General features: G+C 45.7%; 1 protein-coding gene across 2 annotated transcripts in view; it reads left to right on the top strand.

Annotated features, from left to right (window-relative positions):
* The window catches only part of NUBP2 (NUBP iron-sulfur cluster assembly factor 2, cytosolic), a 215016-nt gene that overhangs the window by 134614 nt on the left and 53280 nt on the right, over positions 1 to 27122 (top strand). For both annotated transcript variants that reach the window (XM_085628358.1, XM_085628357.1), the window contains 3 exons: positions 12684 to 12838; positions 18367 to 18477; positions 22481 to 22550. In XM_085628358.1, the coding sequence (XP_085484484.1) occupies positions 12684 to 12838; positions 18367 to 18477; positions 22481 to 22550 (336 nt within the window). The remainder of the gene's footprint in view (positions 1 to 12683; positions 12839 to 18366; positions 18478 to 22480; positions 22551 to 27122) is intronic.

Raw genomic sequence — 27122 nt, 5'->3', positions numbered from 1 at the left:
CTTTACTTTACTACATCCAGAGAACACAACCTTTCAGAAAAACCAAACAGCTATTTGTTACCTTCTCCCCACCACACAAAGGCAACCCTATTTCCAAATCAGGGATAGCTAGGTGGATTGTAAAATGCATACAGATTTGCTACCACAAAGCAAAACGAACGCTATTGGTTCCCCCTAAAGCCCACTCTACAAGGAAGATAGGGGCTTCTATGGCTTTCCTAGGGAACATACCACTAGATGACATCTGCAAAGCAGCGACATGGTCAACGCCGCACACCTTCACAAAACATTACTGTGTAGATGTGCAAACCAAGCAACAAGCTAGTGTGGGTCAAGCTGTACTAAAAACACTGTTTCAAACTACTGCAACGGATGCCGGAGGTCGCCGCTATGGTTGGGTACTGCTATATAATCTATGCACAGTGTATAATCTGCAGCTCATATGCCTCGAACGGAATATGCTACTTACCAGTATGAATCTGTTCTTGGCATGTAGAGCTGCAGATCTATACACGCCCACCCGCCTCCCCGGCTACCTGTATCCGTTCCAGTCTTATCTTATTTAGATACAATACATATGGGTTTCTTTACTGTTACTACTACGCTCCATCTTTCCCTGCTGGCGAAAAACAATCTGAGGATGGAGCCGAAGCCCATGCGCAATACTAACCAGAGGAGGAGTCCCCGACCTCGTGACTCCCAAAGACTTTCCAAGAGGAAAAACAAACTGCAAACATCCGGGCCCAACACCAGATGGCGATCTATGCACAGTGTATAGATCTGCAGCTCTACATGCCAAGAACAGATGCATACTGGTAAGTAGCATATTCCTTCTGTCACCAGTTCTCGTTGACTGGTTACTTAAAGCAAATTGAGCAGAAAATGTGCATCAGAACTTCAATACAGCGATGTCTCTTCTCCATCATCTGGGCCTGCACATCAACTTACAATAGACAACAACCCCACCGGTACAAACACAAGTCTATCAAAAGTCCGACTTGTAGATGAAGCAAGAACGGTCTTCTTTGGATGAAATCGTATTGTCAGTTTTTCATGCTGTCGAATTTAAACAACTCTGATTGCTCAATAGATGTGCTCTCTTGTCGGTATAATGGCCTCTTGGATCTTCATTGTCCCAGATGTAAGTTTTCTTATGAGATCTCTCGAGAGGTAACTTAGAAGATCAATAATGTCAGTACAAAGGTAGTTGAGAAGACAAATGTGATCTCTCTCTACCACAAAATATTTGCTGCTATGGCAGTGCAGGCGATAAAGGCTTCTGAAAGGAGTTCCCTTCTATGAACACCTTTCATTTCAGACAGTTCTAACAGAGGCTTCTGTAAAGGGGTGGTGAGCCCATCAACAGAATGTAACCGTACAAAGTTGTGGTTGGAAAGTGGGTGATTATATCACAACAGTGTTCAAGAGCCGAAAGCATGCCATCTGGTCATCATGGTGTTCCTGTCGTCTCTGACAACAAACAATCCACAATACAGACAGACAATATAATAACAACGCATTACTTCATCAAACAAGGTGGGCGGGAGGATTCTGCCTTCATAACTTCAATGAAGATTCCTACGATGGAGAACTAGGATAATGAGTAATATTTCCTTTCTTTCCCTTGCCTCACCTCGATCTACAGTAACCCGAGCAAAGGGTTAGATGGCTGATGATGATCTGCTGTCTCACTTGCTTTCTCTTGTATGTTTCCACACCCCTGGTGGTGGCTGAAGATTGCATTTAGCTCTCTGGTGGTCCCAACTAGCATTTTCCTTTTTATCTGTGTATGTGAACAGTCCTGCGAATGACATAGAATTGTTCTCCATGTGCAGCAACAAATGCAGAGCAATGTTAGCGTCATGTTGGTTCTCTGCTCTCTCAGCAAGTGCAGAGAACATAGCAAACGGGGAAGGGAAAGCCTTTGGAGAGTGGAAGTGCAGGGCGGGAGAATTCCAGGAAAATTCATTTTAATCTGCTTTTTGGCTGGGTGCTTAATGTAGGAGGCAGTGAATATGCGGAAGAGAACCTGAGGGCGGATGGGAGTACATGTAATGAGTATTTGGCGACGCCATAGCTCCTCTTTGCTCTGCTGAAGGGTGGTGCTCATTCGGAGGCATAGGTAACATAATTTGGTAGGTAGATGGCTAACTACCAATCACAAGGAGCTTTCATTTGGGTGTTCCAAGTGACATAGACAGCTTGAGCTTCGCTCTCTTCTATTTTCTTTCCATTTGAATCCCTCAATGGAAAACAACCCCGTTATTAATAGTCGCCCATTTACAATTATGTATGATTACTTTTGGAAAGTGATTTTTAACCTGGGGTCCATCACTCTTGCATTGTCCATGATTGATACTCAGGGGGTCTTCCTATGTTTAGAAAGCTAAATAAAATTGGCAGATTAATAAAGTATGTATGCATAACAAAGCAAAATTTGAAAACACTCTTAATGTGAAATAATGTGAAACTGGAAACTAAAAATTAGGTTGGTATCTATAGCTTGATTTGTGGGAGCAGGAAAAGTACGGCAAATAGAAGCTGGTATGGATGATGGGTGGCCTCGATTAAAGCGTTGGTATTCCATTTCTAAGAACAGGAGCTAAGAAGAGAAAGTATGCCAAAGCTCAGCATTTTGCTTCATCTTTTAGAGATAAAACGAAATATTGAAAAGCACCATCCGCCACAGTAAAAATAAAATTGTGAAGTAAATAGAATGTTTCAGATTTTGTGTATTTGTTGGATGTTTACTGTTTTTTGTATTTTGACGTTTAGATCTTGAAAATTGCTTAAATAGTGGTCCTGACGTCCAGCAGTGATTTACTAGGAATCTATAAAAGTCAAAAGGTTAAGACCCTGCTTTAGGATAATGGAGTTCCACATCCTTAGGTAACCTAACCCTGTCGTGGTGACCAGTAAGCTTTGCCTGGGTGCTCCAAGAACACAGTCATTTACCCTGCCTGTTATGCTGCAGTGAAAACTTGAGATAAATTCTCTGCGTCCTTAAAATGCTTTTGTAGACACCAAGGCTCAAGCAAAATAGATTCTAAATCAGAGAGACCGGGTGTGGCGGTGAAATAGATGGGAGTCTGAGCGTTGGTTCTCTTTTTTTATCAGCATGCAAGTATGTCCTTACATCACCCAGCATTCAGAGCTCCAGCCAGCTCAATCATGTAAACAGGCTTCTTAACTTAAGCCAGAGTGAACCAGCCTCCCTGCAGAAGCATGTTGGGAATCTGAACGCAATTGTAAAAATTATTATATTAACTAAAATATATATTATTTGTTATTACAGTTTGCTTTTTCTAGTACTGCAAACAGATGTTGGAAGGCTCATGTTTAATTGTACTCACTGTATTAACCTTGGAAGGATGGAGGTCTAACTCTGTGTTGGTGTGACACAGATATGTCACTGCAAGTCAAAACAGATGTCTGCAGAAAATACTTAACTTGAGAAGTGTTTTTCTCTAAATCCTTTATCTAAGAATGAGATGTGTCTATGCGAGACAGGCAAAAAATGTTGTAGAGGTGTAGGCCTTTTATCTCCTTAGTGGGAAGAGTTAAATAAATTAATGTTTGCAAGAAGATTGTAAAAGAGAAGTGTGGTTGTGGTTTCTGGGGATTGCCTTCATCTCATATAAGGACTAGGATAAGAATGTGAGACAAAATGGTAATATAATTTAACTCTCACTCTTTCCTATTCGATGTTTGACACCTAAGTCTCTTTCACCCTTATGCATCAAGCCAAAATCCAGTCGGTAAAATACCGATTCGGTAATAGCTCCCGGTATTGTGTGAAAAATACCCAATCCCAATGCATCAACCCAAAACCCAAGCAAATAACAAATCGCTAAATAAATAACCTCGAACATACCGAATCGCTAATACCCAAAATGCTAATTTACCGAATCGCTAAATACCGAATTCGCAATTACCGAAATCACTATTAGCTCCCGGAAATTGCCAATAGCAAATAACGAATCGCACCCCAATGCAACAAAACTCGCTAATAACGAAAATCCCAAAAATCGCTATTTTGCCAGAGCTAAATAAGGGGAATCAAAACCTGGAGGTAAAGTCACAAAAAAAAAAAAAAAAAAAAAAAAAAAAAATCTTCCTACATGTGCAAATGATTGAGGCAATCACTAAACCCTTAAATGTGGCCCAGGAGACCCTGTTGGCTCCCACAAAATGGCTGCCCTCTACGTGCTTGCAAGGAGGATGCGGATCAATGCAGCAGGACAGCGCAGGAGAAGGGTCCAGGAGCGAGTGTTCAGACTGCGCATAACCCTGCTCGGCCAGAATGAGGACGAGGTGTACCAGAAGTATCGCCTCAATCGCGCTATGATCATGCGCCTGATTGCAGACCTGGAACCATTACTGCAGCACCAGACACACCGGACCAATGCAATCCCTGCGCACGTTCAGGTCCTATGCAGCCTGCACCTACTGGCCTCAGGGAGTTTCCAGGGGGTAATTGCGGTTGCCGGAGGTGTTTCGCAAAGCGCACTGTCACGCTTCTTCAAAAAATTCCTAGATGCCATGCTGACAATGCTCCACACACACATCAGCTTCCCCACAACCCCACAGCAGTTGGACCGCACCAAACAGGCATTCTACCAGGTGGCACAATTTCCACATGTGATTGGATGCATCGACTGCACGCATATCCCCATATGTCCTCCGTCAGCAAATGAGTACCTTTTCAGGAACCGCAAGTCATACCACTCGATCAACGTGCAGGTTGTGTGCGATGCCAACAACATCATAACGGACCTAGTGGCACAATTCCCAGGGAGCACACACGACTCATACATCTTCCGCAACAGTGGAATGCACAGGCGACTACTCAATGGAGAGTTTGGAGAGGGACTCCTGTTAGGTAAGTAGAACTACGCTTCCCCACACCAACACCACACATGTATGTACATCACCAATGCTAAGTCTATGCTTCTATCTTCTAGGTGACAGTGCTTACGCCCTGCGGGAATACATACTAACCCCATACCTAAATCCAGCAACCCCGCAGGAACATCGCTACAACGCTGCACACATCAGCACGAGGAATGTGATAGAGCGGACTTTTGGGATTCTCAAGAGCCGCTTCCGTATCCTCCACAAGACTGGCGGCGCCATGCTATACCAACCAGACACATGCTGTCGAATAATTGCTGTATGTGCAATGCTGCACAACATTGCCACCAGAAGGGGGATACCCATGGAGGTGGACAGGGATGACGACCCCCAGGCTGACCAACCACCCGCCCAACGACGACCGGCACACATCCCAAACACAGCAGAGGGCCATAGGAGGCGGACAGACATAATGCAAAATCATTTTTGACCCTGGGTAAAATGAGACATTACAAGTTGGTGTTGGGTGCAACTGTTTAATGCACAGTAGCACTGAGGATTGTGCAACAGAACTAGCATTGTGAATCATGCTCCGATTGCATAAATGTAAATAAAAGGTTCCTTAAAGTCAGGCCTGTGCAAACACAATAATTGGATGGCCATGGTTGCTCCACCATGGACCTGCAGCATGTCCAAATTTCTAGTGGCGCTTGCCACGTACACCAAGCCTCCGCTCAGGTGCATACAAAGCCTCACCACGGCCTGTCCCCGTGGAGGCACGCGAACTTCGGCGCCTGGTGCTGGCCTCTGCCAGTGACACGCTGCTGACACTGGAGGCAGCCTCACTGGTGTCATCCCCTCCCAATGCTGCAGCACTGCATGTGCTGCTCTGAAGTTGTTCCACAGCAGTGGTGATGTGTCCCAGTGACTTGGCCACATCACCGCAGAAGTGCCCAAGGTCCACCTGCAGGGAGACTGTGCGGCGTGCCAACACAGCGGTGCAGTTGCTGTGCCGTTGTATGGCCTTGGTAGCGGCGGCAGAACGCAACATTAGCTGCCGGTTACTCCTCCTCTGGGACTCATGGCCCTCCCTGATGGCACGGGTGAGCTCACGTACCTCCTCCCTGAGCTGAGCATTGCCATCAGCAACCGCAGTGGTCTGGTCCCTGACCGCCGTGCCCATGTCCCTGACCGCGGAGCCCATGTCGGTGACTGCTGCAGTCATGGCGCGCATCTCCCTCGCTAGGCGCACGATGTTGCAGCTGATGCTAGCCACATGTCTTCCCTGCAGGTTCTGTGTACGCAGCATCCTCTCCTCAATTGCAGAGGTTGTTGGGACATCCTGGTCTGCTGAGGAGACGGAACTGCGACGGGCCCTGTGACGCCGTGCGTGTCTTGAGCCTCCAGGTGGTGCAGCAGGTGGTGTGGATGTGCGCTGCGTGGGTGCCAATTGCGGGGGGGGGGGGGTTGCCATCTCCTGCAAGGGCGCAACTTGGTGCCTGTGCCTCTGCGGTATTGTGGCTGTACTAGCTGCAGGCTGTCTTGCTGGTGCCGTTGCTTGTGGCGCAGGTGCTGGTGCCTTGGCTTGTGGCGCAGGTGCCTTGGCTTGTGGCACTGGTGCTGGTGCCGTTGATTGTGGCGCTGGTGGAGGTGGTGCTGGTGGGGTGGCAGGTGTTGGCGGTGCGTGCGCATCCTGCGCAGTCTCATGGTCTGACTCCACGGGTGTCTCAGAAATGATCAGCTGGTCGCTGTCGTCAGAGTCCCCAGGTGATGCATCTGTGTGTGAAACAGTGCATGATTAGTGGGATGATTACACCTACATAGTGTTGTACCCATCAATGTCCCTCTGTGGTCCAACAAATGAACAGTCTACAGCCATGTACAAAATATGTGGTGTGTGCTCAGAGGATTTACGCCTGTACCTGCACTCTGGGCTGACTAGACTACAACTCCCAAGATGCAGTAGTGTCATGTGTGGAGCTGTCTGTGCCAGAGCTGCAGACACAGTGAGATTGGGCTGGGGGCATGGGTATGGATTTACGCTATGCTGGGTGTGGCACAGGCATGCATCTTACCTTGGGCACTTGTGGCTGCGCCGGACGTGTCCATCTGGATCACCCCCACGACGGCTTCCCGCTCTATCGTCCCTTCCACAAGGTCCTCCAGGGCTGTGTTGGATGGTGCAGTGGTTGTTCCGCCTCCAGTCCTTCTTGCCTCCCGGAGCCTCTCAGCAATCCTCTCTTTTGCGCGCTTCCGCAGGTCATACCACCGTTTTTTAAGGTCGTCGATGCTGCGGCTAGTGACGCCAACCGCATTGACCCTCTCACGGATGCGCTGCCAGATGCGCCGCTTCTCGGTCTCAGGCACCTTGAGGGACAGCTTGCCAAAGAGGCGGTCGTGTTTGCTGGACACTCCCTCGATGAGGTACTCCAGCTCCCTGTCCGAAAACTTCTTCTTGCGCTTGCGTGCAGATTCTGCGCTGGATGGCACTTCCTGCGACATGATGGATGTGTGATGTGAATGGCAGAATCTGTGTGGCCTCACTCTGCACAGCCTGTCCTTCTTTCCAGCTCCTGTCTGCTCCTCTGTCGAGGCTATGTGGGTGGGGCAGCAGTATTTCCTGGTTGGTGATGTCATCAGCCTGTTCCCGGAGCGACGCGGCAATTTGCGATTTCGCTATTACCGATTCGGTAATAGCTAATTCGGTATTACCGAACTCGCTATTAGCCAAATCGGTATTACCGAACTCGCTATTTGCTAGTGAGGCCGTTTGCGTGCCCCGCTATTAAGGAATCGGTAAATTTAGCGAATTTTAAGGAATCGCAAAATTTCACCGAATCTGTTGATGCATGCCAATTACCGATTCCTTAATGGCGATTCCTTATTTTTCGCTATTAAGGAATCGGTATTAGTTTGGTTGATGCATATGCCCCTTTGTTTATAACTGTCTCCTGCAAGTGCTTCCAAAGTGTTTTTGCGAGTTAACACAGAAGCCAGAAATCTTCCATTGAAAACTGTAACTTCTCTTTATCTCTTCTGCTCTTTCGTTATTGCAGTCTTTACTTTATTGAGGTGTGCCTGCAACTCCTTAAACAGGCACCACGCTGGCTGCAGAAATAAATAATTCATCCCAGGCTCCTCTTTGCCTTGGTGAAGGGATGAATGCCCTTCTGCCCCAAAACGAGTCCCATTTTTGATGGAGATACTTCACAAATTGATGGTGCTTTGCGAGGCAACATTCTTTTTGTGCAATCTTGCAATGTTTATCTCCAGCTATCGGTCTGCAAACAGCATTGTATACCACACTCCACCGAGCCAATCCTCGTTCAAGAGTGGATGGCTTTCGTGGCATTCTCAGTTGCTTTGCTTCTATTTGCTTCTTTCCTCCCTTTTTTGTATTTGACCCGCCCATAGTAAGTCTTTGGTTTCACTATTGGTATATTCGTCATTTGTCCTGCTTAGAATGCAGCATTTGAAACAAAGACACATTTAAACAACACCATTTACTGCATTTGATTGCCACTTAGTGGTCACTAGAAAAATTCCAGCAGAAATGTGGAAGCTACAACGTTGATCATAGCAGACTACTGTAAACCAGCATTGGTAATGCCAACCAGTTTCGCTTGTATATCAAGGTAAGTGACGACAATTGCCATTGCCAATGCTTGTTTGTGTTTTAGATTAGTTGTGAAAAATTCCACAGTGTAAAAACTATTGGAGTGTATACTTTCAAGACATAAACTTCTCGGCAGAAACTAACTGCTAGATTCTTAGCACAGACTCCTTATTTTCAATTGCATATCCCTCCTATGGCAAAGAAAATGAAGTGCTCTCCTGCAATAAACGGATGATGAATCATCGACTCAATACAGTTGAGTATTAGACCCCTTTATCTCAATGGCTTTCCCTGTCTGCAGTGTCACTGGAACACAGCCAAACTATGAAAATAACTGGAAATGTGTAGTTGTTAAGTGCCAAAAATGATGCTCTGCTCATTGTCACTGACTCACACTGGATTTAGGGCTTGCATGCAGTGTTGTGCTTAGAATGCTTGTTCTGGGCTGCTCCACTTAGGGCGCTCCTCCTGCTCCTGTGTGTCAAATAGAGCCACTATTGCTTTCCGAGACCAAGCTGCGTTACCCGCCCCAAATGCCCACTGCCTGATCTCTATATATTTGAGCTTGACCATAGCCGGCTGCTCCATTGCACTCACCAAATGGGCATTGTCTCCTGTCTGCCTATGCAGATAATCTTGACCCGGTGCAGAACTTGCACTGCTGGGAATGAGAGGATCCCTGGTAAAAAAATATCAATATACCACTGGAGCCACATTTTTTTAGCACGATTGTGCTGATTGCAGCAACCTGTATTTTAACTATACAATTAGACAAATGTCTGTAACCTAGGGATATGAAGTACATTCAGCTTTATGGGCATTGGAAAATCTCACTTCTTGGAGGAAATTGGAGAAATCCATTATAAAATGGTGCACATAAAAGCATTTCTGTATCTGTAGCAGTTGAAAGTCCATTACACTCTGCTAACATGATAACCGGCTCCTCATTCCTTATTCTGAATTAACAGGAATGTTTCCAGATGTGTGAGATCCAGGTCATCAGTCCTTTACATGTCCAGTGTTGGAGCCGGCCTCGCGGAGTGGTCCTGTTCCCCCTCGCTAAGCCGCACGAGGTCCCATGCACCTCGGGGCTCCTCCATTTTGGATTGTACGTGACACTACGTAACCACCTACGTGACCCCGCTCCACCCGGCCTCGGTCCCAGCGAGGCCCGACATCGGGGCGCCAACCCCTGGCCAGGGGGATACCACGTGACCACCTCCCCACTCCCGGCGGAGGGCAGTATCGATGGGACCCCCAACCGTCCTTCCACACCTAGGTGCGATCGCCCCACAACTCTCTTTGGCCTGGCGCCTCTCCTGCTGGGCGTCTGGCCGCTCCCGACCCGGCCTCTCTGCCCCCCCCGGGCGCAAGGGTCCGGACATCAAAGGGCTCCAGACCTATATCTGGGGCGACCCGACACCAAGACGGCAGTTGTATCCCGGAGTCAAGAGCCCTGCTGATCGGATCGCGGCTGACCCTACGGAGAAAGACTCATCCTGAAACCACTCTCTGAGCCCTGCTGATGACGTCGCGGCTCCATCGTGCTTAAAAGATCTTCACGAACCTTTGGGGCCCTGCTGACGCTGTCGCGGCCCGACCTTGTTGAACTTACCATCAGAGCCCAGCTGACCTCGTCGCGGCTCGACCCAAGCGGAACTACCACCCGAGCCCTGCAGACACCGTCGCGGCTCCCCACGTCCGAGCTGCTTTGAGACCAGCACGCAAGGTCTGGCGCAGAGCCTCCCCGTACCAGGCTGGTACTAAGACTGTCCCGCTACCCTACCCCCACAAAGACATTGAGACTCTTCTGGATCACTCGATCCCCCTGTAAAAATATTGAATGTGCTGCCTTTGATAAAGTACCAAGATAAGCAACTGATACGGAGTCCTGTGTAGTGGTGTTACTGGGCCTAGTACGATCACAGGAGAAGGACCTCTCCTAGGAGGCTTCTCAGGCGGCGCTCGGCTATAATTTTGCAGTAGGAAGGTGCCCCGGAGTAGTCCCCCCGACTCCCCGGTGGTCCTCCCTCCAACATCCAGTAATGCATGTAGTGCTGGCAAACACTTTTCTACTTTTGAGATATTCCAAAACACCATGAACTGTACCTAGCACAATGCTGAAAGGGAACTGGTGTAGACTTGCTGGCTGTGTGGTCCATTCTCTCCTGGTTGCTCACCAACAGCTTACTAGACTTCCTTTGGTGATAGGCGTATGCCCAAAGTAGGGCTGGAGAAAAAAATGATACTGATTTGTACAAGGGTGGCTACCACTCCCTTGACCCAGCCATGACTGTACTAACAGGTGGTGGCGCTGATTGTAATAGTGGGGCCCACATTTGTTTTTTACCTTCATCCCAATGGGGTATCTACCTGCTGGTCTAGCTTGGTGAATGTATGTAGTATGTCATGACAGGTCCCCTGTTCCCCCTATCATTTTATGAGTGATTATGAGGGTGTTTGGATACATGAATGGAGGGGTTCATAGGAGTTAGTTGTAGTCAATGATGCTGGCTCCCCTACACCCTGCATTGCCCCGCCCACTCACTGCTCTCGAAATTCTTACCGACATTTAGACACCTGGCTTTGAATACACAAACTATTCAGAGAAGCAGAAAAGACCTTTGTGCACAATGGGCTTGGATCAAACCACTTAATGCCTACCAGCCTGTGGCCTAATAAAAGTATCACCTTGAACAAATAATGCAGGCATGCAAATAAAGGACAAGGACTGCTCACTTAATGCAAAGATTTTTGCTGCGTTTCCCCTCATCCATTGTCTTGTTGTACTGGAGACAGGAGATGCCTTCACCATCATTTGAGTGGCCAGAAGGTTGTCAATAAGCCAATACACACTTGGGAGTGAACGTTATAAAAAAGTTGGCAATAAAGCTGTGATGCACTGAAAGAAAAACGCATTTAGATATGATGGGTTCCCACAAATGTTTGGAGTTAACTGTGGAGCTGAGTGGAGATTTGTTTGCCGACCAACTGCTACTGTACAGGAAATATGCTGACCACATTGACTAATCATTGTTCACCTATTACTTCAAGGTTCTCTGTACACCTGTGTAGAAAGAAGATGGGACTGGATGCAGAATCTTGGTCTATCACAACTTCGCCTTCATTGTGATATGTACGATACTGGGGCGTATTTACCATTACCGTGTGATAAATCTGACCCAGTACCATGCAAAATACATGTTAAACCCCATGGAATGGAGAATTACACTGTGAAACAGATTTTGTTTTCGTTAGTACTGCATGCATTAGACCTCATTCTGTGAGGTTGAATGCATTTGAGTTGGTAATATTTTGTGGCCCAGTAGGTGGGTGGGAGAGTGAGGGTGGGAGGTGAAGGGAGTTACGGGAGGGAAGGAGATTTTTTTGGGGGCATGATTGTAGGCTTGCCCTTGTCAGAAAAAACAAATGGTGAATGAGACGTGGCAGCTGCTGCTGAATCCCATGCTTTGTGTTATTTTACTCCATGAAATTACTACATGTGAAATCAGGTCTCGTTCTCCCACACCCAGAAAAAATGGGTGTGGAAAAACGGACATAATTGGAATCTAGTGGAGCAGAATTCTAGGTAATTCCGCTCTGCCTAACACTTAATGAGGGCCCTTCAAGGATAAGAAGCTTGCTTCTATGACTGAGGAAAAGACTTAGCTGCTTCTGCATCTGAAGAAGAAAAAGGAAGTAGACTGCCCTGCATGTAGAGGGCCAGCCTTACTCAGACTGTGCTCTATTCCAGCCTTCCAGGCTATTACCTTGAGGAGGACTTAGCCTTTTGAGTTCAAAACTCTGATAACATTGCCATGAGTACACTAGATTCTTCATTACGAGAGACCTCTGTCCCATCTCTGCACCTTCAGAATTGATCTTCAGCGTGAAGCCCTGTATGGCTGTACTCCTTTTGTGTGCAGTTGTCTTCTTCTCCTGTGTTGACATCCATGTGGCCCATTCGTAGCAGAAAGGTAACTGAGTGTCTCTTGTTTCTATTTACACTTTCACTAACAATCTAAGCATGGAGTAAGTGTTGTGTGATAACACTGCTCTCAGTAGACCTCAGAGTTGCTCCACTTCTGTTTCTGCATTGGGATCTCAGTTAATAATAGGCATGCAATGTTTCTTTTCCTTAACTCTCTTTTTTATCATTGTGCAATTCTCATGTTCTCGAATGGGAACTTCTGTTTTTTTGTTTTGTCCCTAGCTTTAATAAAGCAGTTTGTCAATGACGTGGCCTGGGGCGACCTGGATTTCCTAATTGTGGACACTCCTCCTGGCACTTCTGATGAGCACATATCCACTGTGGACTCTCTGCGACCGTTCCAGCCCCTTGGAGCCATCCTAGTCACCACCCCACAGGTATTTGCCCATTGTAATTAGGACAGGCCTGTGCCAAATCTTGTGCTGATGATGATTTGCTCCAACTCTTTGTAACTTACTTGTGCCTCTTTCAGCTCATGCTAAAGCTGTCTTTCCAATCATACAGAATATTTAGCTGCTTTTGGTATTCCAGGTACCCTAGAATAAAGGCTGTGCCTGTGACCATTTTTTCCCTGTATCCTTTGTTTTTACTGATACTTTGTAGTCTTAGTGACTCTCTTTCACAATACCAATTGCCCTGCCTCCACTTGACCTGCAGTGATCTTCCTTTTGCTTTCCTTACTCAGCACCAGAAACAAGCGATCCACCTTATAGGGAAAGCAAAAGAAAGATCGCTGCAAGGAAGAAACATTGAGGCACTGCTGCCACATGGCTTATTGCTGCTAGTGCTGCAGCTCATTTAGGGAGTTGTGACCAAGTAGTTTGGGACACTCTGAAATACTTTGCAGAAGATTTTGAAAAAGGTGTCAAGTAGTCCCTGAGGTAGTACTAGAAGGCCTTCTCAGAGTATTAGTGCTTCAGTATACTCCGCTGACCTGGCAATATCAGAATAGTAGCATAAAATCTCTTTATGAAGATCATCCTGGTTACTGCATATGGTGAAAAACGATTCCTTTTTGAAGGTACCATTGTTTGCTTGGAATTCCCCCAGATCTTTTCCTTCATTTTCTTAAGAAATTTTTCTGGTAGTAAGACTCTGCAAACTTTACTCCTGTTAAACAGTGGTAAATGCTTGTACTCTCCTCTCTAACCAAGTTAGTGTCGGCATACCCCTAATTGGGACATTAATTCACTTGTAAGTCCCTAGTATTTGGTACCACTTGTACCCAGGTCCTGTAAATTTAATGGTACTGGTGAGCTGCGTCGCAAAGTGATCCACCCACTAAAGTGTCACTGTTAAACACGTCTCCAGGCTTGTCACTTTTTTATACTGCCATTTCGACCTAGTAAACAAACCTTTTCCAAGGCCCAAGTTTTTTGTTTGAATACTTATAAATCACCTCTAAGGTAGGCCATAGTTGCCATAGGGCAGGGTGCATGGCATTTCAAAAGTAGGGCATAGGCATTTAATGTGTTTCATGCGTTTGGCAGGGAAGCACCTCCAAACACTCCATGACCTATGATGAATCAGAATAGGGTCTGCCCTGCTCTCTGAAGAACATAAAGAATGACTGGACCTGCTTGCCTTGAACCCAAGACCCTAACAGTGCCTCCAAGGGGCAGTTTCCTGACCTCCTGTCTGACCTACAGGGACACAACAAGCTTGCAGAGGCCTCTCTCCCTTCATCAACCCAGCTGACCAGTTCTAACTGGACCTGCCCTGAATCCTACTGCTGGCCTCTTGGCTGGAATGAGTTCTAACTCCCAAGTTGTGCACCCCAGGTCATGGACCTCTGGCAAGTGTTAAGAGTGTAAGCTTCCTGCCCTCAAACTGAAAGAAGTGGGACTTAGAAATGTTTTGCCTGGGGAACCAACAGAGACCAGTATCTCTGTTGAAGCTGCAGTTGTCGAGTTTGAATTACTAGTCATGCCTCAGCTTGCTGATTTGCGCCGCTGAAGGAGATCTAACTTCCAGGAAAGTTTCTAAGTCCGAATGTGGAGAGCTTTAACTGAATCGATGCCAAGCAGCATCTGATTGATGTCGAGGCCTTCCCTGTCACAGACATCACCCGCTCGGAGCGTTCCCAGCTTAGTGAACAACTGGGACCCTGCTCTTCAGTAGCCCGTCGTTATCGAGGCCCCTTCTGATACAGCTTACAGTTTGCGCTGCCGACTCTTGAGGACCACTTTCTCTCCATAAAGGTTTCTAAGTCCAGTGGTAAACTTTCCACCAGGACAAACCTGGTCCCTATATTTGACCAATGATCCACTGCAGTCGGCCTTAACTTTTGACTTTGACCCTGTATCAACCCAATCAGCAGAAACTGTTATTGACCAGAGATACCCCTATCAACACAAGCAAGGTGAGATGTCAGGATCTTCCATCAACCCTCAAGCAGCCAACTCGTCTGGATGACCTCCATCTAACAGACAATGACTTGCTTATTTTCCTAACCCTTGATATGTTCAATTTCGATGCGGGTGGTTGAATTTTGCAACATTTAAAAGAGTGGTGAAGTGCAACAAAACACGAATGGATCTTGACAGTTGCGCAAGACGGATACTCACTTGCTTAAAGGCCACATCACCGCCTATACCAATGCACTATTTAATCAGTCTGCACAAGAAAACCGCTATATTGCTAAGAAAGAAAGCATTAAAAACAGTTCCTCCTCACCAAAGAGCAAAAGGCATCTATTCAACATACCTACTAATCAATAAGAGAGGCATAAAGGAGGACTTGCGCCCCATCCTAGACCCTCGGCTAGCCAACAATTGGACCAAGCAAGAAAAATTCCATATACTAGCATTGAACCAGATATTTCCTCATCTAAATACAGAAGACTGGATGTGTGCAGTTGAGCTCCAGGTTGCATATTTTCAATCCAAGTCATAAAGAAATACAGACAGACATATGCTGTCCTTCCATTTTGACTGACATCCACTCCTTTATCCTTCTCCAAATGTATGGCAGTGGTAGCGGACTCTTGAGTTGGCAAAATATCTACATGCATCTGTAGGTTGATGGTTGGCTTCTAAAAGTCCAGCAACCTATCCAAACTAAAGGAAGCTCTACAGATCATAATCTCACTCTTTGTTCTGTAGGGACTACAAACTAGTTGTCAGAAATTAGGCTCGTCTGTGGATCAGACCCTAACTTATTTAAGAGTAACTTTAGACTCAGGACATGTAAAATCGTTACCTTCAGGTGACAGAGGTACCATGCATCTGGGAAAAGTCTCAACTGCTCAGGAGGTGTCCAAATCCGACAATATGTCAAATCATGTTGCTGTTATGTTCAGTGGGGTGGTATAAATACAGAACTTCATATGAGACCACTATACCAATGCATTGAAGATATTTAGGCTCATAATGGTAACAACTGGGATGACAAACTCAAATACGTCCAAAACAGCAAGATGGTCTCAAGCATGCTGATCGAAGGCAAGGAACCTACCGTAGGGAGTTCCATTTCAACAAGATGTTCCCACCCAGATGATTGTAAAATATGCTTTACTTTTAGGATGAGGTTCCCATCTAGGAAGAGTGTCTGTTAAGAGATTGTGGACCGTGAAAGAGAGATCCTAGCACATAAACGTTTTAGAGCACAGAATCAATCCATGTCTCTTAAGGCATTCCGTCTGTCTCTGATGGAGGATCGGATATTAGTGTGGATGGACAATACCACCATGATGCGCTACAAGTAGGAAGTTCAGAATATCAGGTCATGGTTGCTAGCCAGGAATGCCTCCACAAAGACAATTCATCTACAATGGCAGCAAAATCAAAGAGCAAATTATTCAAAGACAATCAAGACTGGGTCATAGACATGGAGCTGCACAGCATCTTTCTGACTTAAAGCCTTCCAGCAATAGATCTTTTTGCCACATCCCTAATTGCCTCCATTATACGGGAGCCAGGGTCACTGGTCAATGCTCTTTTGATGGACTTCACAGAAATGCTTTTCCGCCCATCCCTTCAATACCAGCAGTGATCCTGAGTCTAAGGAATTCCAAGTCAACATTGGCACTGATTGCTCCATAATGGCTGCGACAAAGCCGGTTCATGGACCAACTCCAAGGGCCTCTGCACTTGTGACGAAGGCAACACAGTCATAGTGGGTCCCCGCACTAGGGGTGGAATTTCCGCCATGACAATTCTCATTGCGAAGATTCCGCCTGAGTGCGGAGACTCCCCCAAGACGTTGGGCCTCCGCCGGGAGTACGTAGACCCTCACTGAATGAGGCCCCAAATGTTTCTGTCCCCCTGCAAAAGGTTGAGGTGCAAGGCAAATTTCCTGACAAGGTAACAGGTTTCAGATATTCCATGCAAGTCTAACACTGTTAAATTAAGCACCATGTCTCCTCAGGTCAGACAGTATGGACATTTGAATCTACCACAGGACGACATGAGACCAATGAGGATGTCTTACTCTTTTAAATGGAAAACGTTTTGCCTGTGATGTGGAAGAAATGGTGTTGGTTAATCCCACTGAATATCAAGAAGCAATTGTACCTTCCTTACTACATCTATCCACAGCTAAGTTGCAGTTCACTTCTGTCAAAATACATCTGAATGCTATAATAGCATACAAGAAAATCAAAATACAAGCCTTATTTTTCAACACTAAAAGCTTAAAGGAAGTCTACAAGCTGTATCAGCTGTTGAGCCCTTCACAGTTTTATATTCAAATAGAATAGTTATACAAGCCCACGTTTCTTTTTAATCAGAATGTAGTTTCAAAACTTCATATCAAACTATCACCCATCCTCTATTCTTCAGCAATCCATCTACACCAACTGAGCATTTGTTGCACTGTCTAGAAATTAGGAAAGTTTAACTTTTTCAGCAAGACAAAACAAAAGCTATTAGAACGTCCAATCGACTGCTTCTTAATTATGGTCGAATAAAGACAGCCTTCGCTACATCATAGATTATGTCTTTGATCTCTCTTTGTTATCAACTAGCAAGCAAACCTCTTTCTATAAGCCCTGAATCACACTCCACCACTATAGCTTAGTTAAGGAAGATACCATTGGCTAAAATTTGTAAGGCTGGCACCTGGAAGTCAATGCACACATTTACAAGACACTATTGCCTTTGTTTAGATATAAGGACTTTGATAGGTCAAATTGTCCTCAAGAATTAGTTTGCATTGGTTTATTTTAAAATCTCTCAGCAGTTGTTGACTTAATTCCTTGCGGCCAGGAGCCCTATTTTTTTTAACACATTTGTTTGCTATTCTATTCTAACGTTCATGAACATTAATGAAGTTCCTAAAATGCAGAAGAAATGGTCACTTGTAGTTCTGGTTCTGTATTGTAGTGACCTTCCCTCCTCCCCAGTTGTGTTTCAGCCATGGTGTTAAATATCAGTAATACTGGATTCTTAGTTCAATTCTGTGGATCTGTTAAAAAACTGCCTCTGACAATGCAACTGGCACTAGAGTGCAATCTGGGATTGCAAGTGTCTAGGCTTCTGGAAATCACAAGTAGCCTTGTCCGTTGTATCGGACCTCCTTGCAAATTGTTCAACGTTAAGTTTGGCAGCAAAGTTAGAGTGCTTCAATATGGCTTGTAATGGCATTTATTTAGGTAGATTGTGAATTTAGGAGAAAAATAGGCCCGATAGATTGTGTAGAGCGCACTTTTGGACTTCTTAACTTTCTGCCCCCTCTTTGGATATGATTGAGAGTCCAGTCTGTGGGGTCACCACATGCAGCAGGCAATTGTCGGTGTTTCTCTTTACAATACTGCTCTGTTACCCTTTCATGTTGTCTGTGTTCTCATGCCATTGTACTCATCCCAATCTTGTAGCCCTCTCTCATCACTGAGTTGATTTCTCCTCATGTCTCTTGTTTCCCCCAGACTCCGCTCCTAATCATTTATTCCTTTTTCTTTTTTCAGGCAGTGTCTGTAGGAGATGTTCGACGTGAGCTGACGTTCTGTAAGAAGACAGGATTGCGGGTGTTAGGAATTATTGAAAACATGAGCGGGTTTGTTTGTCCGCACTGTTCGGTAAGTCATATAGAAAGGATGATTTGTTACTCTATTGCTTAGCTCTGTGTAACAAAAAGAGACATATGCACCTAAATGGCTTGCTGTATGCTGCTACCATGTGTGAGTAAAACCAATCTTGTGCATTAGACACCAGAGTTACTTGATTACCCAGACTTTACAAACCCACCCATATGCAAAAGGCTGTAGGAAATGTGGTAGTGGGAAATACGTGATTAGACCCTTTGCCACATTGACTTCCCATCAGTGACCCAGCCATGTGCAAGACATCTCAGCTTTGCTTACCGATGTATCTCACAAGAGTGAGTCACAAAATGCCTTGCAGCAAAGTAATGCTACTGACCAGACTTTCCTTGTGCAAAGACTTATTCGACATTTGGCAAAAATAATTCTGCTGGAAAGGATGCAGTTGCTTCATGTTATAAGGATACACAGTCTGCGTTTACTCCTGTAGTCTGTCTCAACTACAACCAATAACTTTACCTCATTGTTTCTTGAGTCCTTCTGCGTTACTGCTCAGTCTGCACTCAGTCAGTGTAGGTATGGATGCATCTACTGTGTTCCCTCATTCACAAACAGCAGGGACGCCTTTCATCTTTTACTAACTTTAGAACTCCTAACTTAGTGGGTAGATCAGAGCTATCACGTGCATAGCTCATGCATGAGGATAGCTGATCAAATATAGTATATCAGACCTAACGTTGCACATATTTTACAGTTCATGGTATAGGCATTAAAATGTTTTCTCACAATACACACACACTCTGCATGTTACGCAATAAGCACCACATCGACCCAATTGGTAACATACGTTTTCAGCGCATACTGTTTAGCAAATCTATGTCTCATCTATCTTTCAGGGCAGGTAATGGGGATTAGATGGTGCTCTTACATTACACATATCATATAGGTCAATTGAGTAGGTTGCAGGGCACTCTCAGGTTAACAGCTTCTATGCATTCATGGAGTTTGCATATGAGTTCTCAGGTTACACAGGTCATGTGTGTTTATGTGGTATATAGTAGAGGTTTCACAGGTTATCTAGGTCCTGTGGGTTCATTGAGTACCTAGGAGAGGGCTCAAGTAACATAGGTCGATTGGATTCATGGAGTTCTCAGAAGGTCTGCTCCAGGTTACACTGGTCTAATTAGCTCATGGAGCACAGAGAAGATCTATATCAGGTTACTTGGCTGTTATTGGTTCATGCAGTACACATTAGTGCTCTTGGTTTATGCAGATCTACTGGGTTAATGGTATTCAAATTGTAAGCGTGAAAATAGTGAACCCCATTGCCTCTTGGTTTATATAAATAATGATATTGGATTTTTGTCAAGAGTGGATGAAACTGGGCAAGAAAGAAGTGAATAAAAACGTATTCATCTGACACAATGTGGTCTGCAAGATGGCTAGACTCCAGGCTAACCCTATGGCTCACAAAATGTGTACAAGTTGCATCCTGCTGTGATATTTACATGTATATAAAGCACACTGCTTTAATGTACTACATGGCTTTCAGGGAACAGTGCCCACCTTTCCAAATAACATTAGGACAAAGCAGAAGCATTTCTCCATCTGTCTATGCATCGTGGAGACTGGTGGAGAGGAATCATTGACTACCTTTCCAAAAAGACTGACAATCAAGTCACTTCAAAGCTCTAGTGAGATTTGCCTAGGTTAGGGGTATATTTTAGTTTTGATTATTTTTCATACAACCACAATTTAAAGGAAAAAACTAAATTTCTCTTCATACCTAACTAACTGTAAATAAAGCTTCCATCAAAGTGGCTGGTGATATGGAAATGCAAGTCTCACCACGAACCCTCTTCCTTTCCTCTGATCTTATTTGAATGAAATGATACTTTGTATATGATCTAATTAATAGGGCGAGTGTTACTTTCCAAATTTACACTGGTAATTCCATTGTTCTGTTGCCATACGGTTCATACTATGTCAGTAAGACTGTGCGTTTGGACAGCATAAATGTCAAAACTGTGCGAGACCAAGTCCATGCACACCATCAAGATATGTTGGCCTTAGTCATGGCTAGCTCACAGTGCATCATCTGGATCTCTAACCTTACAAGGTTTCAAATGGTATGTGCAACCTCAGAACATGACAACTCTGACTCCCCAAACCGTGGAAACAGATCAGTCCCTTTCGTTAATAACTCATGCATGCCCAAAGGGAGATACAAGAAATACTTTGAGTGGCATTTCAAATATTTATTGAAGCAATAAGATTCTTATGTAGAATACGTGTGCTGCAGTGATTAATAGAAGGAAACAGAACAGAGTAATCAGCATTATGAGAATGATAAAGAAGATAAACAATTCAACCATTCTGCTGTCATATTGATTATATGTATTCATATATGATCATATCTATATTTCTACCTAGCTCTTCCTAATCTAGTGGGCTTAGGGGGCGCAAATCTGCCAGAATATTCTAGGGTGACCTAATTCCCCAGTTACCTGTAGGTATGTTTCATCTGGGAGCCCATTCTTGTGCAGAGTAGGCTATTGTCCTTCTCAGGAAGTTGAAAAGGATTCAGCTGGGCTGGAGTTCCAGCATGGGGCAACATCAACAGCGACTGCAAATGCTCCTCTGTCTAAACAAAGGTCAGTTATATATTAAACGTCATTTACGTTACCATTTCAGAGCTCTAGTCAGTCCTTCATTATTGATTCTGCCCTTGCAGAGCTGCCGCAGAGAAGACAACAATCCTCAACATTTTGCACAGTAAACTTAAGCCTGGTACAGAATGTACAAGGCCCTGATAGTATGCCTAAGAAATGTAAGCAAATCCATTTCAGAGAATATATTCCCATATGAACGTGCATACAAATATGTGTCAAGAGTCAGCATTAAAGAAAGATGCCATCTTTAAACGTGAACATGTGAAATGGTGCTATTCCCTGTCTGAGGCCTGTGTAACCACACAACACTGTGACTTGATGCACAATGCCCAGTCACACCTTCTAACAATGAAATGTCAATCACTAACCTCTAACAGTATGCATTTAAATCAGTGAAGTGTTATGGATCAAACTTAACAATTATTTTTTATTACTCAACAATTTGCAATAGTAGCAGAGCACTCTTGTGTCTGCATATGCTATCTGCAGTGACACAGATTTTATACAGTAAGGCTTAAGCCAAGCTATCTATTACCTTTGCACTGATCTTGTAGGCTACCATCTGAGTAGATACTTCCTCCTATGCGCAGGCGAACAGTTGGCTTCTGTCTGGGCCTTTGTCAACCCTATGTGGACAGTTAATTTCACTTACTATCGTGAAGGTGAATTTTCTTCCTAATATTCCCCATTTTCTTTCTCCACGCGGGTGCAGATAAGAGAAGTAGGTACATAGAGAAAACAGTGTTGCTTGAGGACAGTGTTGCTTAAGGACACTGTTGCATGACAACACTGTTGCTGTGCAGGTTGGAGACCGAAGGTTGCATCTTTTATCTTTTTCTTTGTTAAAATGGCATAAAATAGCACACATTTGTTTGAAAATACTCTCTGAAGTGTAAAAACACTGCCAAACTAAGATACAGGAGTGAAATTAAGTGTAGTTTGCACACATGGACAGGTGACAAAGGGAAACTATGCTCTCTAGGGGCATTCTCCTAGATGGCACAGGGAGATGGTGCCAGAGCAGGGCGAATCCATCTATTAACATGGGTAAGGAACAAATGGTGAGGGTTGAAGGCATTTGTGGAAAGCATGGATTTGGGAAATTCCGAGAGCTCAGCCTGCTTGCGGAAGAGAGGGCCCATAAGGAGAATTAGAATGAGCCTGTGGGGTTCATGTAACAGTGGATTTTCAGGCACAGTTGCCCTAGACCTCTTTTCAACATCAGTACCGGTTCTAGGAAGGTTTTTAGCTTCTTTTCGTGTCCCTCTTTCTGCCTCGAATATTGCTGGGACTCGTCCATCTGGTTTCTTCCATCTGTGGCCGAAGAGACAAGTATGTGGGGTTAATTATCACTTTTACTCTTTCAGGAATGCACCAACATTTTTTCCAGTGGAGGTGGGGAGGAGCTTGCTCGGCATGCGGAAGTCCCCTTCCTAGGTGAGTGGCATTTACGTTTCTGTTATGTTTACCAGTGGGGTTTGTGAGATTACTTGATACAAGGGCAATTGGATTGAGTTAGTGTCTTTCCTGAGTTTACAGTACCACAAGTAATGCAGGCCCTGGAGTGAGGAAGCTACTCCCTTAGTCATGAAGCTCACAGTGATATAAACCAGATAGACACACGGTGGAAGACATCTTACACTGCTAACAGTGGCCCACATTGTTTTGGCTTTAAGTTTGAGTGGTAGACAGCCTTATTGAACCAGAGGTCAAACAAAACAATAATCTCATGCCCGGAGCTTTTCAGAAAGGACAGGAAACGAATAAGGTCATCTCAGTAGTATTAGGTGGAGAAACTCTGGTCCTTCGACCATTTCACAAAAACGATGAGCTTGATTGCGAGTTTGGTGGATGGTTTACTCCGTCACAAACGTGACGGATATCTAGTTTGCCAGTTGTTTGAAAGTTTGATTTAAGTTGCGCCTGAAGCTTTGTGGGTGATGAGCGTAATGTTTGACTGGGTATGTCTTCATACTGGATGAAAGGATGATTGTGTTCTAGGTTCTTGATCTGGGTCCAGGCCAGGACTTACCGTCTATCTACACATCATCACAAGGTTTTTACTTAGGGCATATTAATTTATTATTAATCCATTATCCTAACATTGCATAAGGTCACAGAGAAAATTTCACTGAATGCATTTACACTGTTGCATGAACATAAACTGCATTTTTTAATCTCTACCTCACATTTTTTTATTTTATTATTTCACACAAGGCATCTGTTTGGTGCATGTACCCATATGCCTGTACTGTATTCATTCACTCATGGATCATGCACAGTTCACTCTACTGCAATGCACACTTTCATTTTACCCTCATATTTTCAACACATTTGCTTCATCCCATTCAGCACTGAAACTTTACAGTACAACACATATCGGACGTTTGACACAGCATGCATATTCTACATACATGAATTCCATCATACTTGCACAATGACCCTCTGCTGTTTTGAATCGCCTCCACACACTGCACAAAGCATTTAGACAATGTCAACTCTTTACATAAACTTGTGTTCTACACCTAATTCCATTCAAGCACCTTATCTGTGTTTCATTCAAGCTGTTCCCTCATTCACACTCTGTACACTTGTGAATGTGCATCAGCTCAGACTTCGTGATCACTCAATGTGCACACAGACTTTTATTGACCCACAACACTCACTTTCAGGGTGCTTTAACCCTGGCAACGCAAGCTTTCACTGCATCCGCCAGAAACTATACTGTCATACACTATTTCATATAGTATATAACCTCACACTCTGTACAGGGGAGGCCTGCACCCTGTACCCCCTTCCTTCATGGCACTACTGCTGCATACTGGGCTTCCAAGTTGCACCCTGCTCTCACCACTTTGCAGCCTGCACCTGTGCAACATTTGCACCCTCTATTTCCTCACCATACCCTGCCTTCCTCCTCCTTTCACAATTTGTTGCTCCTCTTTTCATGCTACACTTGTCCTTTTTTTCGCCTTGTGCTTCTCCTTACATCTTGTGGACCCTACTTGCACTATGCGCATCCCTTCTTGGTACCCTGCTCTCCTGCACAAATGGTGTCCCCCTTGCAACCAGTGCTTCCTCTTGCACACTGGCTACCTCCACTCATATAGTGGTTTTATCAAAAGACAATCACCAAGCTTCACCGACCTGGGTAGAGCATGGGTAGCAGCAGTGTATGCTTCCATACGAATGTAGCAGTCACAGGACATGTACAGGAGAGGTACAAAATGTACACTCCTGTTGAAAGATTCTATGCTTCAGAAATAAATATGCAACTCCTACCCATGTGTTGCCTCTTCTTTTCAGTGCTCAAGTTTGAAAATATCTTCTCAGTATAAGAAAATCAAAGCGATTGCCAATGCTTGTCGACAATTGTGATTAATTTGTATCAATGTTAAGCCCTTTCTTGATGGTGGGGACTTGATTTATCCTTTCTACTGTTCTTAGAAGAGGAAATCAAATTGAGCCACACAACCTACGTGTTTCAAATTCTTCTGCCGTCCATGTAAATCTCCAGAAGTACATCCTCCACACCTTGCATCAATGGGTTGACTTCCCCCTTGTATTTGCTCAATATATCCACATCATTTACTATTCGACATACAGTTTTCTTAAGGCTGGCCAGAAACAGAATAAATGGTGTTCTCCAGTATTGTATCTTTTATAGATTCACATTCTTGAATCTTCACCGTCGTCATGTTGGGAGTCCCACAGTAACAGTAAAATAGCAGTATTAAAACTCAACATTCAAATGCCCATAGGAATTCACTAGCATTTAGCAACCTATTACCTTGTTTTAAAACATCCAAACTCCAGCCAATCAGAGCGCAAACCTGCAGGGCTACCATACCTCAGATTTCTTTTTTTTTTTTTTTTTTTTTTTTTTTTTTTTTTTGAAACCGTTTATTGCAGTTTATAGAAGTTACAGGTATGGGCCTACAACCACCCGGCCGGCCGCTAGAGCATCAAAAGCATATTACATACATACAGCAAAAAATTTTCTCAGCGGTGCACAGTAGGAAAACAGGAGTGATCAATGGTGCAGGTCTCCAAGCTCCATGCCCACAGTACGGTTCCATTTTCTTAATACAAAACAACATAAACAAACCACAACCGCAAGGCAACCCTCGATCCAAGTGACAACACGTGCTCCATAAGTGGGGGATCCACACCAGCAGCAAAATTCTGGAGAGGGGGACGGGAGTAGATCAGGGACTGGGGGACCGCGCGCCCGCGGCCAAGGGAGGGGCGCCATCTAGGGAGACGGAGCCGGCGAGGCCGCCGGTAGCAGCGGCGGCTCACAAATACCCCCGCGGTAGGCGTTCCAGGGGCCCCAGAGTTTCATCCACGCCCCAGGCTTACCCCTCGCCACATACACCACCTTTTCACGAAACATACACCAATCCATATGCTCTTTCCAGGCCGACACCGCAGGGGGCCTCTGGGATCCCCACAATTGGGCAATATCACGCTTGGCTATCATGTATCCCAGAGTCACCCACCGCGCCTGCGGGACTGAGTAGTCATTTGGTTCCCAGACATTCAGCAAGCATCTCCTCGCTTCAGGCAGCAGCGTGACACGCGTAACCATTCGTAGAACCTCATGCACACCACGCCAGAATCGCTCCACCTTCGGGCACTCCCACAGTATATGCATGAAAGTCGCCAACGCACCACAGCCACGCTTACACATTCCATCACCGGCAAAACCCATACGTAAAAGCCTTGGCCCCGTCACATAGACCCGGTGAAGGATCTTGAGCTGGACGAAACGAAGGCGAGCCGGGATGGCCACCTCTTTCGGAGAGGCCACCGCGGAAATCCAATCCTCGTCGTCCAGCTCCAGCCCGTCGGCAACCCAAGCCTCGCGGAGACTGGTCAGCAGACACGATCTATCGTTAATCAATTTTTTGTATATGAGGGAGATCGTGCTGTCCGGGACATGGCCATCTAGCACTCTGTCCTCCAGGGGGGAAGACTCCGGAATGGATGCAACATCCGGGAAGACGGAGCCCAGCGCATGGCGGACCTGCAGGTACCGAAAGTACTCACTGCCCTGCAGCTGAAACTCCGCCTGCAGCGTCTCAAAAGTTTTGAATCCCCCCCTCGTCCAGAGATCTCCCACCGTGCTGATTCCGATCGTGTCCCACTTCTCGAAGCCCTTCGACGTCCACAGGGAGCCCAACCTCTCAGATGCATACAGCGGAGACGCTCGGGTCAAACGGTCCTTCCACCCCATAGCTGCATTAGCCGCGTGCCAGACACGCACCATGACACGCGTCGGTCCCGTCAAACGGGAGTCGGGCGCGCCAGAGTAGAGCGCTCGATTATAATCGCCACCGGGCAGAAGCGTCCTGTCCATCTCGAATGCCGGGTTCAAGGCGGGCCCGTAAAGGCCATGATTAATTGCAGCTAGTTGGGAGGCCCAGTAATACCGTTTGATGTCCGGGAGGGCGACCCCTCCGTCGTACCACGGGAGCGTCAATTTAGCCAGAGCAATACGCGGCCTCCCGTCCCAGAACAGGCGCCGCTGGAGGCCCTCCACCTCGCGAAAGTAGCGTGCCGGGACCAAGTCCATGGTATTCTGGAGGGCGTAGAGGAAGCGCGGCAGGGACATCATTTTAAATAAGGCCGCTCGGCCGAGCGGCGAGAGCGGCAGACGCCGCCAGCGCACCACGTCCTCCCTCAGACGCTGGAGGGGGGGCAGCAAGTTCCGCTCATAGCGGGCCTCCGGGTCAAGAGTGATATATATACCCAGGTACCGGAAACCCTGGGAGGCAATCTGAATCGGACAGTCCCGTGGCAGGACCGGGGCCTCCCCGGAGAGCACATAGACACAGGATTTCGCCCAGTTGATGACCAGGCCTGAGTTGCGACCGAAGGAGCGCAGAACATCAACCAGGACGATCAGTGACTTGCGCGGGGAGGCGAGATACAAAAGGATATCGTCAGCATAGAGAGACACGCGGTCCTCATGCTCTGGGGTCCAGCGGAGACCACGGATAGAAG

The sequence above is a fragment of the Triturus cristatus genome, chromosome 10, assembly GCF_964204655.1.
Source record: "Triturus cristatus chromosome 10, aTriCri1.1, whole genome shotgun sequence".
Taxonomy (NCBI): domain Eukaryota; kingdom Metazoa; phylum Chordata; class Amphibia; order Caudata; family Salamandridae; genus Triturus; species Triturus cristatus.
Note: the sequence above shows the minus strand (reverse complement) of the source record. Positions and strands in the feature narration are given on the sequence as shown.